Source organism: Melospiza georgiana, chromosome 2 (genome assembly GCF_028018845.1).
Source record: "Melospiza georgiana isolate bMelGeo1 chromosome 2, bMelGeo1.pri, whole genome shotgun sequence".
NCBI classification, from domain to species: domain Eukaryota; kingdom Metazoa; phylum Chordata; class Aves; order Passeriformes; family Passerellidae; genus Melospiza; species Melospiza georgiana.
This window is the reverse complement of record NC_080431.1, coordinates 2,968,615-2,980,957: the sequence shown is the minus strand read 5'-3', so window position 1 is coordinate 2,980,957 and position 12,343 is coordinate 2,968,615. Positions and strand designations below refer to the sequence as shown.

At 35.2% G+C, this 12,343-nt stretch overlaps 1 protein-coding gene across 3 annotated transcripts in view; it reads right to left on the bottom strand.

The window, feature by feature from the left end:
* Positions 1–370: 370 nt before the first annotated feature.
* The window catches only part of ARL13B (ADP ribosylation factor like GTPase 13B), a 33,041-nt gene continuing 21,068 nt past the window's right edge, over positions 371–12,343 (bottom strand). For 2 of the 3 annotated variants that reach the window (XM_058045358.1, XM_058045359.1), the window contains exons 5-11: positions 11,125–11,230; positions 8,657–8,859; positions 7,571–7,664; positions 6,211–6,427; positions 5,734–5,850; positions 5,236–5,304; positions 371–2,469 (exon numbers count right to left, since the gene is read on the bottom strand). In XM_058045358.1, coding sequence (XP_057901341.1) covers positions 2,393–2,469; positions 5,236–5,304; positions 5,734–5,850; positions 6,211–6,427; positions 7,571–7,664; positions 8,657–8,859; positions 11,125–11,230 — 883 coding nt within the window. In that variant the 3' untranslated portion in view covers positions 371–2,392. Of the gene's footprint in view, positions 2,470–4,484; positions 4,529–5,235; positions 5,305–5,733; positions 5,851–6,210; positions 6,428–7,570; positions 7,665–8,656; positions 8,860–11,124; positions 11,231–12,343 lie in introns of all 3 variants that reach the window. The other variant, XM_058045360.1, reaches the window with a different exon arrangement.

Sequence of the window (12,343 nt, the reverse complement as noted above, 5' to 3'; positions counted from 1 at the left end):
GTGTTCTTAACATTCCTGTATTTAAATACAAGTACTCTTAACTGCATGCATTGATACATTTTGAAAGTCATGCTATGGATGACAAAATATCTGGCAAAACCTAATTTATGCTTTTAATTTACAGCTGCACAATTTTTCTCTCTCAAATATTAAGTGCACTATCAAAGCTTTTTATAGGTATACATATACACTCAACTTATTGTGAATCTATCAGTATATTTTAAATGTGATCACATTTCTCCTGCAAAAATATGCAAAGATTCTGTCTATAAGGACTCTATTTCATACATTTTAGGAACATGAGACTTGTAGCCCTTACATATTTATAGACTAGACTTACTCCCACAAAATTGTAAACACAGGAAACACGTTGAGGCTTTGCATTAGTTTTATTCTATACATGTCATCTTGAGCAAATAAAAAGTCATAGCAGTATAAATTACTGAGAAAAACCCCAGCATAGTAAATAATTACAAAGCATATTAATAAAACAAAAACTTATAAAACATTTTTGAGTACATTGGTCACATACTGGTAAAATTTTTTTTAAAAGCAAAAATCAAAAATGATACGTGTCCACACACACAACACACAGTTCATAGATAAGCATCAACATTTTAGTTTCTCAAATTTGTTACCACAGCAGTATTTAGCTTTATTTTTAATAAAGGCTTCCATGATTTATTGTAGGAAAGAAGGAAAACAAAACTGTAATACATTCCTAGAAATTGAAGCTGTAAAAAAGTAAGTCTGCAAAAGTAGAGCCTTTAAGCCAAAAACTTAAGTGGTAACAAAACTAGTGTTAGCAAAGTGGAGATTGCACATATAAATTTTTGTGCAACCTCCCCTCCACTTCGTATTGTGTTGTCTGAAAGGAAAATGACCAAATCCTGAGAATAATTCCACTGAATCATGTTCCACTATTAGAATACAACAGAAGTATTCTCATGCTGGTAGTCACATAGAAATTGTTTCCTTCTTTCTCTACACTAGCAAACATAGAGGAATAAACCTCTCCACCTATTCCAAACTTAGCATCCTTAAGACTGATTCCACTTTACTCTTTAAAAATCTTAATTATTTCATTTTAATATGGCAGATGTTTGTGCAACTCCTTGCTGCAAGGGGTGCATGGTGAGGATTTCCAATATCAAAGTGCTGAACACATAACACACCACATTGTTTCAACATCTAAACTCCTTTGGTAAAACCACATTATTGATGACAGACCATAATATAAAATAACCAAATACTGCTTCTCCAAAAGACCCCCAAATGGGGGCTTCCTCCTGTCTGTCACAGAGTGGCAGAACAATGAACCTTTACAAATACACCACTGGTTGTCTCCCATGTAACAGTAAAAACATTTAAACAGGAATATAACAAATTGTAACCCTTCTTGTTTAGGTATAACTGGTATGTGATTTTCAACACATTACATGGAAGTGTGAAAGAAATCCTTAAAAACACAGTTTCTTCAGTTTGCAAGATGATATTTTACTATTATTGAGATTAAAAACTGAGGGAGATCATCTGCATACTGGTTGATTGGGTTTCCTATCAAAACTGATTATTTATTTAGTGCAAATTTCCCACTATGTGAATTCTCCTGTTTGTTGTAGTAGACAATACAGTATTCACACTATATTTTTCCACAGAATTTATTACCTATGTCAAACTCAGTTAACAAAACAAATAAAACAACAGGTAAGAAAACCTCCAGATAGTTCAAATAGCATTATTTTGTATAAAATATATTTATTTTCATTTTTTTTATCGTACCCTCTGCTTCAGATTGTCAGAAATATTCAATATGTAGTGTAATACCTAAGAAAAGGTATTGGTACTGTAAAAGAAATATAAGAGTCAAACACACTTTATTTTTATGCACTTGACTATCAGCTTTATAATGCTCCCTAGGTATCATTCCATTGGTAGCAGGAACTGAGCTCCACTCAAACTTTCAGCTTGTTTTATAAAAAGATAGAAAAATATATTCAATATTTTTTTAACCTTTCTATATTCATCCTATCATACAGGAATCTTACAAAATGCTTTAGAATAATTTATTCCCTGAAAAAATACCAACACCTGCACAGCACCTGGAGAAAGGTCTCGGTGGGAATGTACAATCCAGTATTATGGGATCTTGAAGGTGTTTTTCTTCAGGTTTACAGCCATGTCTTTTCACAAGTAAACCAAATAAATCCTGAAGAAGAGCTGGTGATGTGGAAAGTAAATTATAAAGTCTGACCATTAAGCACAACAGGATGAACTCCATGTTTAGTTGCCACATACTGATCAAATGTCACGTAAAAAATATTCCTTCAAGGGTAAAAAAAAAATAGGATTTTTAATTTATGTTTTTTTTAGAATTCTCTTTGTGCTCCAGTCAGGCAATGACATCATGGGTATCACTGTTGGGTCTTTGGCGTAGAGTCAGTGGAGGCAGAGGCTTCCCATAGAAATCTGTGGAAGAAATTCCAGAGCAGAAAAACACATCAATCTGTCACCTATCCCCTTTCTGGCTCAAAGAATGCTTACTAAATTACTTCCTTGATGAAAGCCAGGTATTCTATGAGTTCAGAGCTAATTCCTCCAAGCAAACTTTCAAACCTAGTGCTAATTCATGTCTAGAGATGGACTGGCCAAACGAGGGTTTAATTACATTTTGGTATACATGCATCAGCATTTGCAAGATCAAGCCCAAAGGGGATCTGTAAACATCCCTAAAAATAGGAAAGGAGAAATTCAAAGTGTACAATAACACTGAAAAATGAAACACTGAACTTAGTATGTTTCCATATTAGACCGCATTACAACACAGTTTTAAATGACAGTAATACTGAGCAGAATCCAAAATTTTGGAACCATTTATGCATGGCATTTATCTTCCAAGGTAAAATAACTTTCTAAAATATCTATTTCAGAAGTTTTAGATAAAATTGCAGCATTTCCTTTAGTCAATAAAGGAATTCAAAGTGGTAAAATTGTACAAGACAAAGTTCATAAGTACATCAGAAGACAGTAACAAGTGTTCTCAAACATTTGTAATGGATGTAAAGTAAAAAAACCATGCAGACTGGAACATGCAAAGCACTTCACAAACAAAAAAATATGGAAGATGGCAAGAGGCAGAAATCAAGAAAAAAATAAAAGCAGCTTTTTGAAGCATTCAAATCTCAATTCTGTTTATACAGACCACCTCTTCCCCAAGAAAGCCTTGATGGCCTGCCAACACAAAATTCAGCTTTAAAAAATCATTTTCCAAGAATATATCCCACTTGTCCTACAGATGCAATAACTTCTTTTAGAATTGTACTCCTGAGCTAAGATTAACAAAAGCAAACAAACTGGACTATACTACTTCAATAATATGTGGAGCTGTCTGTAGGACTGGAGTTTTAATTATCTTTACATTTGGTCAGCAAAATAAGAACATTTTTAAGTTATTGTCATAAATATTTTTATTTCAATAGCACTAATTACAGCAGCAAGAAAACTGCAACAAATGATTCAAAGGTCAATGAAAATCTGTCCACTGGATGGTTTTATTCATCCAATTTTTGAGGTCTAGCAGAGCACTTCAGGACTGGAAAAGAATTTTGCCTCCTATAATGAAAGAGGTTTAACATTTTTGCAAATGTATCCTCCTCAATGACAATAAGCAGGCACTCATCACCTCATGTTGTGCCAAAATTATTAGCATGACTGGAAAAATTGCAATCTTCAGTGAATATAAGTGTGTAATTACAAAGTTTGAATGTGTGAAAAAACTTTTAAACCCATCTTTGAATTTTGGGAAAACTTGGGGGAATTAAAAAAAAAAAAAAATCAACACTGATTTATTTCTCTGCTGAAAGGACAAATGGGCAAGGCCAGGTGGCAAATTAAATCAGTGCAAGATGGACTTGGCAGTGCTGGATTCACAGTGGAACTCAAGGATCTTAAGGGTCCTTTCCAATCTCAGTAATTCTCTGATTCTATAGATCTCAAATTGACAGTTAAAACTCCACAGCTGCTTTAAGCAAATGAAAAAAATAAATGATGTTTTTGGAAATCAGGACCTAACTAAAGGTGTGCCAGTGCTGGGCTATGAATGTGAAGAACTTTGCTCATTTATCAATAGTGCTTTCCTAATAGCAGTTTTCTTGCTGGGATTTCCAAGTGTGAATCTTGTGAGTGGTTCAAAATTCCTGGAATTAAGAATACATCTCCCAAAGAGTAGGCAATGCCTTGAATTCAGCTATAAATTCTGAGTCCTTCAAGTTTGCTCTTACACTCTAGTCAAGAGATAATTCCCCTACCAACATATTTGCCATTTTAAGCTTCCAAAATTATTTAATAATTGTACTTATTTTACAAATTAACATCTAGCTCAAGCAAGTTTTTTCCTCTTTGTCCCACCCACGCTCTTCCTACAGAATGCAACGCCTCCATTAGGCACAGATAAAAACTGAGTTCCCTTTTCTTCCCCTCCCTACCTCTTCATCTGGCTTTCATTTCTTGTCACCTTCTCTCTATTTGCCTTTAAAAAAAAGAGCAAGATGGGTTTAGGATCAACATTACAAGTAACATTTTAAGCACATGAGTTTCCTTCCTGTGAGAAATAAATAGTTTGGGTTTAGAAATCTTATTTCCCCTTCAGGCATCTTTTGGTTCTCTGGCAGAAAAGCTCCTTGTTCTTGTGTTCCAGATGTCTCCAAATTCACTTCTTGAAATTTGAAAAATAAAAACGTAAGAAAAATGAAGAAGCTATCATCTCAAAAATGTACTATCAACATATGAAAAAGTCTTCCACAATCTTCCAAAAATAGAAAATAGTAATTATTAAAGCAAGAAATCAAGACTGCTTACTGCACCTTGATATTTCCAGTTAAAAATTATCATTTTAAATGCAGTATGCATTTGGACTCAAGTAACTGGCACCATTACTCTTTGTCACTTGATACTTTTTGGGTGCAAATAACTTCAGATTATTTACAACTTATAATATCCCATACTACTTTAAACTTTATGAGGAAATTGGAGAGAACTCATTGTTTTTCCTAATAAAAAAATCAGACTTGAAAAAAATCAAAAAGATGCTTTCTACTAAGCAAAAGGGAAAGCTTTTGGTCAATGAAAGCTGGAATTTAGAAATGAAAAACAGACAAAGAATGAAGTGAATGCAGAAGTGAATGGACAATGGAGAATGGTTTGAAAAGGTGCAAAGCTCCAAATACTTTCAATTACCAGGATGATGTGTTTCACCAAGAGGCTCAAGTTTTCGAAGTCTATTAAGTTTGGGAGTTCCCCATCCAACTACAGGAAAACAAAAACTGTCAGAGCATTCTGTGACTGCGCTGGATTACTCTGAGCTGTACAGACCCCATATCTCCCTGGGAGAAATCAAAGCATTTAGAAATGCCCAAGCTATGCACTACATTGCATTCATGGTGAAGAATAATGAAATACTTCAAAAAATAAAATGCTTAATCTTAAAAATATTGCTATTTTTAATCACTTCAGTGAGTCATCAAGTTTCTGGCTCTTTTTTTGGGAAAATAATGTTTTCTCCATGGCACAGGCCAAATCAATACTGCTGGAAGGGCACATCATAAAGTGGGAAACTGCATTAAAGATTTTCTAGAGAGGAAGGTTTCATACAGTCCCATTTCATCCTTCACAAATGAGACTTGTAAAGGATTACCAACTACAAATTGAGACATGAATTACTGTTTTTACACTTACCTGGTGGAAGGGCTGCTGGTGGCGTAGGATTCTTGGGAAGAGAGTCCTCTGCATTAACAGGTTCTACTCTGTGACCCCTTTTTAATTTTGGTTTTTTACTTTTTTTCTTATTGTTATCTACATCCAACAGAAAAAAAAAACATTATATATCCTACAGTTATATTCAGGTAATATCCTACCTAAGATTCTAATACAATTGTTATTGAGATACATCAGAGCTTTCAGTCCAGACTTAGACATAAAATTATGGGAAATGTAAATCACACAACATTTTGCTATAGAAATTAAACTGTGGGCATAAAGTATATGCAAAATCTAGGTTTCCATAAAGAAATTCAACTTAGATTACCTACTCCTGCATTTTTGTGTTTCCAATAGATGACACCATTGGTCTGTGGTATCATGACAAACAACATGGACAGAAGGAAGAAGCATATGAAAAATCCCATGAAATGATTTAAAAGGCAGCAGTTTTACCTGAGTCAAGGCATTCTGAGGCTTGTTGGTCACTCTCTTCTGCATGCTGCAAAAGCTGGGCAGTTGTAGAGTTGGACCCTTCCAGCCTGCTGTCATTTGTGTTTTGGCTACTGCTACTTGATAAGTGGTCCTGCTCTGCTTGGGATTTCAAGACAATTGTAGCCTTTTCAGTCTCCAACTTTTGTCTCTTCTTCTCCTTTTCCAGCTGTTTTTCATTCTAACAAAAAAAGGACAAGAATTTTTTAAAATTACTTCTAATGCTGTAAACTGACTAGTAGGAGAGAAAAGTTATTAAAAATGAAAATATTCTCCAAATATCTTACATTTAGCATAGAATTCATTTTCAAATAGATGAAGAAATTAAATTCCCAATATCCTATCCAGAGGAAAGGAGAGGGAATTATAAAACAAAAGGATCTTTACATTTATTGCCTGTTTTCTTGTTTTATTTTTGATCCTATTAAAAAAAAACCCCAAAACAACCTTCTACTTTCTTTCTCCTCAATTACTTTTTATTAATGTGTGAGTTCAAAAAAAAACAGATGCACAGAGCCTAATTCTCCAGAAAATGCTCCCCCAGTTTGGATAAATACCTATAGTGGCATACAGCCTCCATGACAGGCTGCTTCACAATTCTGTGTCACTAAATCACCATCTCTGCAATATTCCCACCTGCACCTTTATTTTCTTGCTTTTGATGTTATTACTAAATGGATTATTGTGCATGTAGCTGCCCTGACATGTTCTGTGGATATGGGTGCTTTTGTCTTGGAAAAAAGCAAATGTTTGAATTACTTGCTGGAAAAGTTTACGTGTTTCTTTAGATTGTGTTATCTCCAGGCAACTGAATTAAAAAAAATATGAACTCAGAAATGTAGGTTAAGGAAATGTTAATATGAATGTGATTTTCATATTTCAAAATTAATAAAAAACTCTCAAGAGTCTATTTTCAACTGAAAAGAGGTTATGCTCACAAATCTGAATAAATTAAGAAGTCAGGAAGATATGATATGGTGCACCACATCACTAAAACACCCTAGAAGAAACTAATAGACCTTGAATATTTTCCACTTCTGAATCCCAGGAGTTTAATTAGGAAATGTTTTCAGTCATGTGTTTACATTTATTTTACTGTGTCTACAAAACTTTTGTTCCCTAATCAATAATAGAGGTTTTCTTATCACTAAAACATTGATTCAATGCACAGAAAACACGGCTGCCAAGATTAAAGTAAGAATTAAGAAAGTGCTGTGCAGACAGAACTAGAACAACACTTTCAAATGACCATTTTTCTTATTCCCTCTCAGACATTTGTTAGTGGTAGTTCTAAATAGACACAGATTTCCACATGTTCTCCTACCTCAGAAATTACAGCAGATATAGGCTGGAAGGGGTTCCCACATTTCCCAGGCTCAGGGTCTTCCTCCTCAGGTGCATTTCCTTCCTCTTTTTCCCTTCAGCATTGTTGTTGCGTTTGTGTTGTTTCAGTGGTTTTGGTGTTTGGTTTTGGGGGTGTTTTTTTGGAGCAAGGGGAAGGGAAAGAAGAAGAATGAATAAATAATTATGAATAAGCTATAAATTTTATAGAGAACAATGTCAGCCCTCCCCACTACACCTCTCAGTGTGGCATAAACCCAACACAATCCAACGTGGTCAGAAGGCTTTGTGTGTGGCAGATTAGGAGCTCACCAATTTTTTAGAAATCTGTGAAATCTATATGAAGACCATGTCAAGTTGCAGCTGTTTAAAATGTACTTTAGTAATTTACTTGCTTATTTAAACCAAAACAGCCAAAATACAGTCTAAGATACTTCCCAGCTACTTCTAACAGTAACTGAGCCTCAAATTCTCTGCCTGTATAAGGCAGAGGAGAGCACAGAGGTGCTCAGCAAATATTTTAACAATGCCCCAGTAAAATGATTCACATCAGCTCTTCACAGGCACCATAGCAGGTTGCTAAAGACCAGAAAGGGATTTGAAGGGGAGTAATAAATCAGTTATCCTGCTTTCCCTCACTGCATCATCTTTAGTTCCTTCATGCCTCACCTGTTGGATACCCTGAAGTTTACTAAGCATAGTATTATATAAATTTTCTTATCTAGTCTTTGATATTCACATATGGGTTAGAGAGTCTAACTCAATACTTTATTTTAGAAGATAACTTCAGATTAAATCACAGGAATTATTTTTTAGGTCAGCCTTCTGTGAAGTTATATTAGTAAGGCCAAATTTATCCCACAACTACCTTGCAATTCTCATTCACAGTACATTTCCAGCATGCAGCAAATCAAATAAAGGAAATGAAGAGGCAAAAACTTCAAGAAAGACTCTTGGCTTGTGAGCTTTAAATCCTGGACATCCTGGTTCCCATAAGATCTATGCACAGGAAGGACCCAAATGTCTCAGAGAAGGGAGGAAGGGATGGAGTGGGGATGACAGAAAATACCTCTGCTCCCGTATCCTCCTGACTCGCTCGGCTCGTTCCAGTTTCTTCTGCTCCTCAAGTGCCTTCTGCTCTGTAGTGTCTCTCTGGATACGCTCACTTAAGGCATCAAAATCTTTTGCTATGATATGGAGAAGCCAAAATAATCCCTTTTTGATTGATTTGTCAATTTTTTTCCCACAGCCCATGATCGCTGAGCAAGGCTCCTGTAAATACAGGGAAAAGGAGGGAAAAACTTGCAGTTCAGAACACATTCCTTGACTGGAAACAAGAATTTAGCTGAACAATTACTGTTGACTGTGAAGCTTGTAAAGCACTGAGAACATTATGGATTAGTCCATGCTAGATTTATCAATCTATATGGAAAAATCTGAGATGGAAGAGAATCAGCTTTGCTTCAGTTCATGAAAAAAAGTTCAACATGTTCATAAGCACCTCAGGGGTAAATAAAATCTCCTGTGAATTTGACAGAAAAGTTGTCAAACCAATTTTTTACATTAGAACAGGCACTGCAATTCAATTGGAGTAATACTTTTTGTCGTTATACTCTCAGCAGCAAGTGAGAGAAACATGATCTAGGCAAATCTGTTGAAAGAGAAATACAAACCTCATTGAGAAAATAGTTCTGAAATAGTTCTGAGAACACATCTGGTAAGAAAACATTGAAGGACCAAGACTGCCTCTCTTGAGATTAAAGCACTTCAGGGAGATAGGACAATAGCCTTCAAAAACATAAGGTGAAACTGCAAATAGGAAAAAAATAATTTCCTCTTAATTTTTTATGTCAGGAGGAGAAGTAAAATAGGCTTTAATTGGGAGAAAAGAGGCAGCTTGGAACATGGAAACAATACTCTCTCAGAATCTCCTGAGAGCTGTTTTCCAGATTGTTTTGGAACACTGTATGTGTCTTTTAAAACATTCTCTGAATAACAACTGAATAGAACCAGCACTGTGTATGACATGTAGAGATGATATTTCACACTGATCATGTTCAGGATTTGTGCTTATGAAGATTAAAAGAGCCTCTCCAATGCCAACATCTGAAAAACTCTCAGTGTTCTCTCCATCTGACAAGGATTTAAATGGCACCACAGTTAGATATGGAATGTCAAATTTGCAACAGAAAAAAACCAACTGACCAGTTATGTTTAAATTGAGGCTCAAATATGAGTCCTTTTCACTATGGAACCCTGCAATACCCTCTAGCAGAACCTACTCAGGAAGGAGATGTATAGAAGATGTACACAACTTGTTTCTCTCAGAAAACTGAGATCAAATACTGGCCAGCACTGGGGCAATGCTCTTCTCAGTTTGCACCAAAATTATTGTTGCTGCAATTTGGTTAAAAAATATAAAAATTTAGAAAAATGGAATATACAGACATATTAAATAAGAAAAAGAGGAAGGTCATTCTCATTGACACTGTCCAACAGCAAGACAAATTACTCCTTCCTTTTGCTTTAATACTTTGTGGTGAAATTTAAAGATCTAGTGGAAAACTAACTACAAGAAGAAACAAAAGTTTTTTTGGTCATTGCCTAACTCTGCGTCTTGTTTCCCAATGCCTCTGTTTAAACTGACCCCAGGAGCTCTCCTACTGAAGGAATTTGGGACCATGTTTATCTTTGAAGAGCCTGGTACAGAAGGTGTCCATTAGAGTATGAAACACTCTTCAGTGTGTGTGATCTGGTGTCTTTCCTAATTACACATAAAATATAAACAGAGAACAAGAACAGCATGTCAGAAATTAAGCAATTCAGATGCATTGGAACACACTAGTATCTTTCAGGTCATCTTTTACTGAATATTTTTCAAGAAAATAATTTTGGCACAGAAGGTCCTTGGAAAAAAAAACAAGGATGAACTTGCAAATTTAATTTTTATGATTGCTATATGTGCACAGTGCAAAGCTCACTAACAGAAGAAAAACACTCAGATAATCCTGACATAATAAACAGAGCTATGCCCTGCTCTAACTCAGCTATTAGAGATAAGAATAGCAGTATGTAGTGCTCTATGAATTTTGCAAATCTCCCTAATGAATTAAAATTATTTTTTAATTTTAAAATCCAAAGCTTAAATGGTTTTACAAAACTGCCTTCTTATCTTGGTTAATAACACCATACCCTCGTTATCTTCCAAAATGTTGTTTATTGCCATCAGGAAAAGATTGTGGAAGTAAAGCCCTATCTAAGACACTGGGAGATTAAAACAAAGGCCTAAAGCAAAACTTCAGGGATATAAAGAAAAACTTTGGATATATTAGCTGAAATATTGACCAATATTAAGCAGCTTTCATAAAAGTCTTCTGGTTTTGGCTCCCCCCACAATGACTTCCTGTCAGGTTTTTTCTTAACAGGACAATGAATAATACATCTAAATTTCAGTTTTATGCCATGTAGGCTGATTTCCTACCTTAATGGGAGCTTTACACAGATATGAGAAAACACAGCATCTTAAAATCTACTTACAATTTGACAGAGACACTTGTGTTCATTAACCAGCCTTTCCAGAGATAAGGACTCGATCACATCTGCTTCTGACAGAGCTCCTTCTCTGTCCTGCTTATTTGCCAGCCTGGAGGGAAGATCAAAAGAAACACTCAGCATCCTGCTACAAGAGAGGCTCTCACATCTCCAAAAGCTGAGCTGGTGACAAAACTAGGAAGAAGACTGAGAAAGAAAAGATGAAATTCCTTGTTTCAGCTTTAATCATTTCTTCTACTCAATAAGCATGTTCATCTATGCACTATTTTAATCAGATACTAATGTCAGGTAATCACCAAGGTGCTTAGTAATAAATTAATATTATTTCTAGAGAAAGCAATTATATTTACAGTTAAGAAAATGGACATAAAAGACCATACTGCTTCACATCTTGGAGTCTCTGAAGGAAAGTTCACAGTTTTGCAACTTCCCAAACTGAGCATTTCCCTGTTTAAAAGTGCTTCAGGATCATCTCAGCTCTTCCTGCTACCCAGCATTTCTCTCTCATGCTTAACAACATGTTGAACTTGCTCTTCCTGAGTAAAACTTAAAAGTGTAGAGGGAAGAAATCGCATGAATGGCTCTAAAGAACCTATTTTATTAAATAGAGGAAAGCAAAAGACTCCCACATAAATCACAAAATAAGTATTCTGTAAGATGAAGATCATTGTCTTGTCACATTTATATGGTAGGAAACAGGACTTATAAGACAGACATTCATTTAGCAGTATAAAATTACAATCCAACCTTATTTTGTACTTTGTATAACATTAATAATCCAAGCTAAGAGTGCTGCAGAGCATTAGTAAATATGAAATTTGTACTTGCTTCTCTCTAATAAAGGAGTTCCACTACAATAATGTTCCTCCGAAATTTAGCAACATTTCAATGACATGAGAACTCTGATTCAATTTTCTGGATAAGAAGACAAATACTTGGCATCCATGAGCTCAGGGGCAAAAGGTCTTAGAACCAGACATCATAGCCTTCCTCCTGAAACTTCAAGTCATTTTCATGAACTCAAATGGCTTTTAGGGAACTTAGACCAAAGCTTGTACTTCAAATTTATGTTAATTCCTTGCTGGGAAGGAACAGTGGTAAGAACTCACTCCACAGTTACCAGAACTTGTCAGCACTTGAATTTGATCGAAGACCTTACTTGTCTCTATTCTCCAGAATCCCAGTATGAGAGCTTCAATTCTTA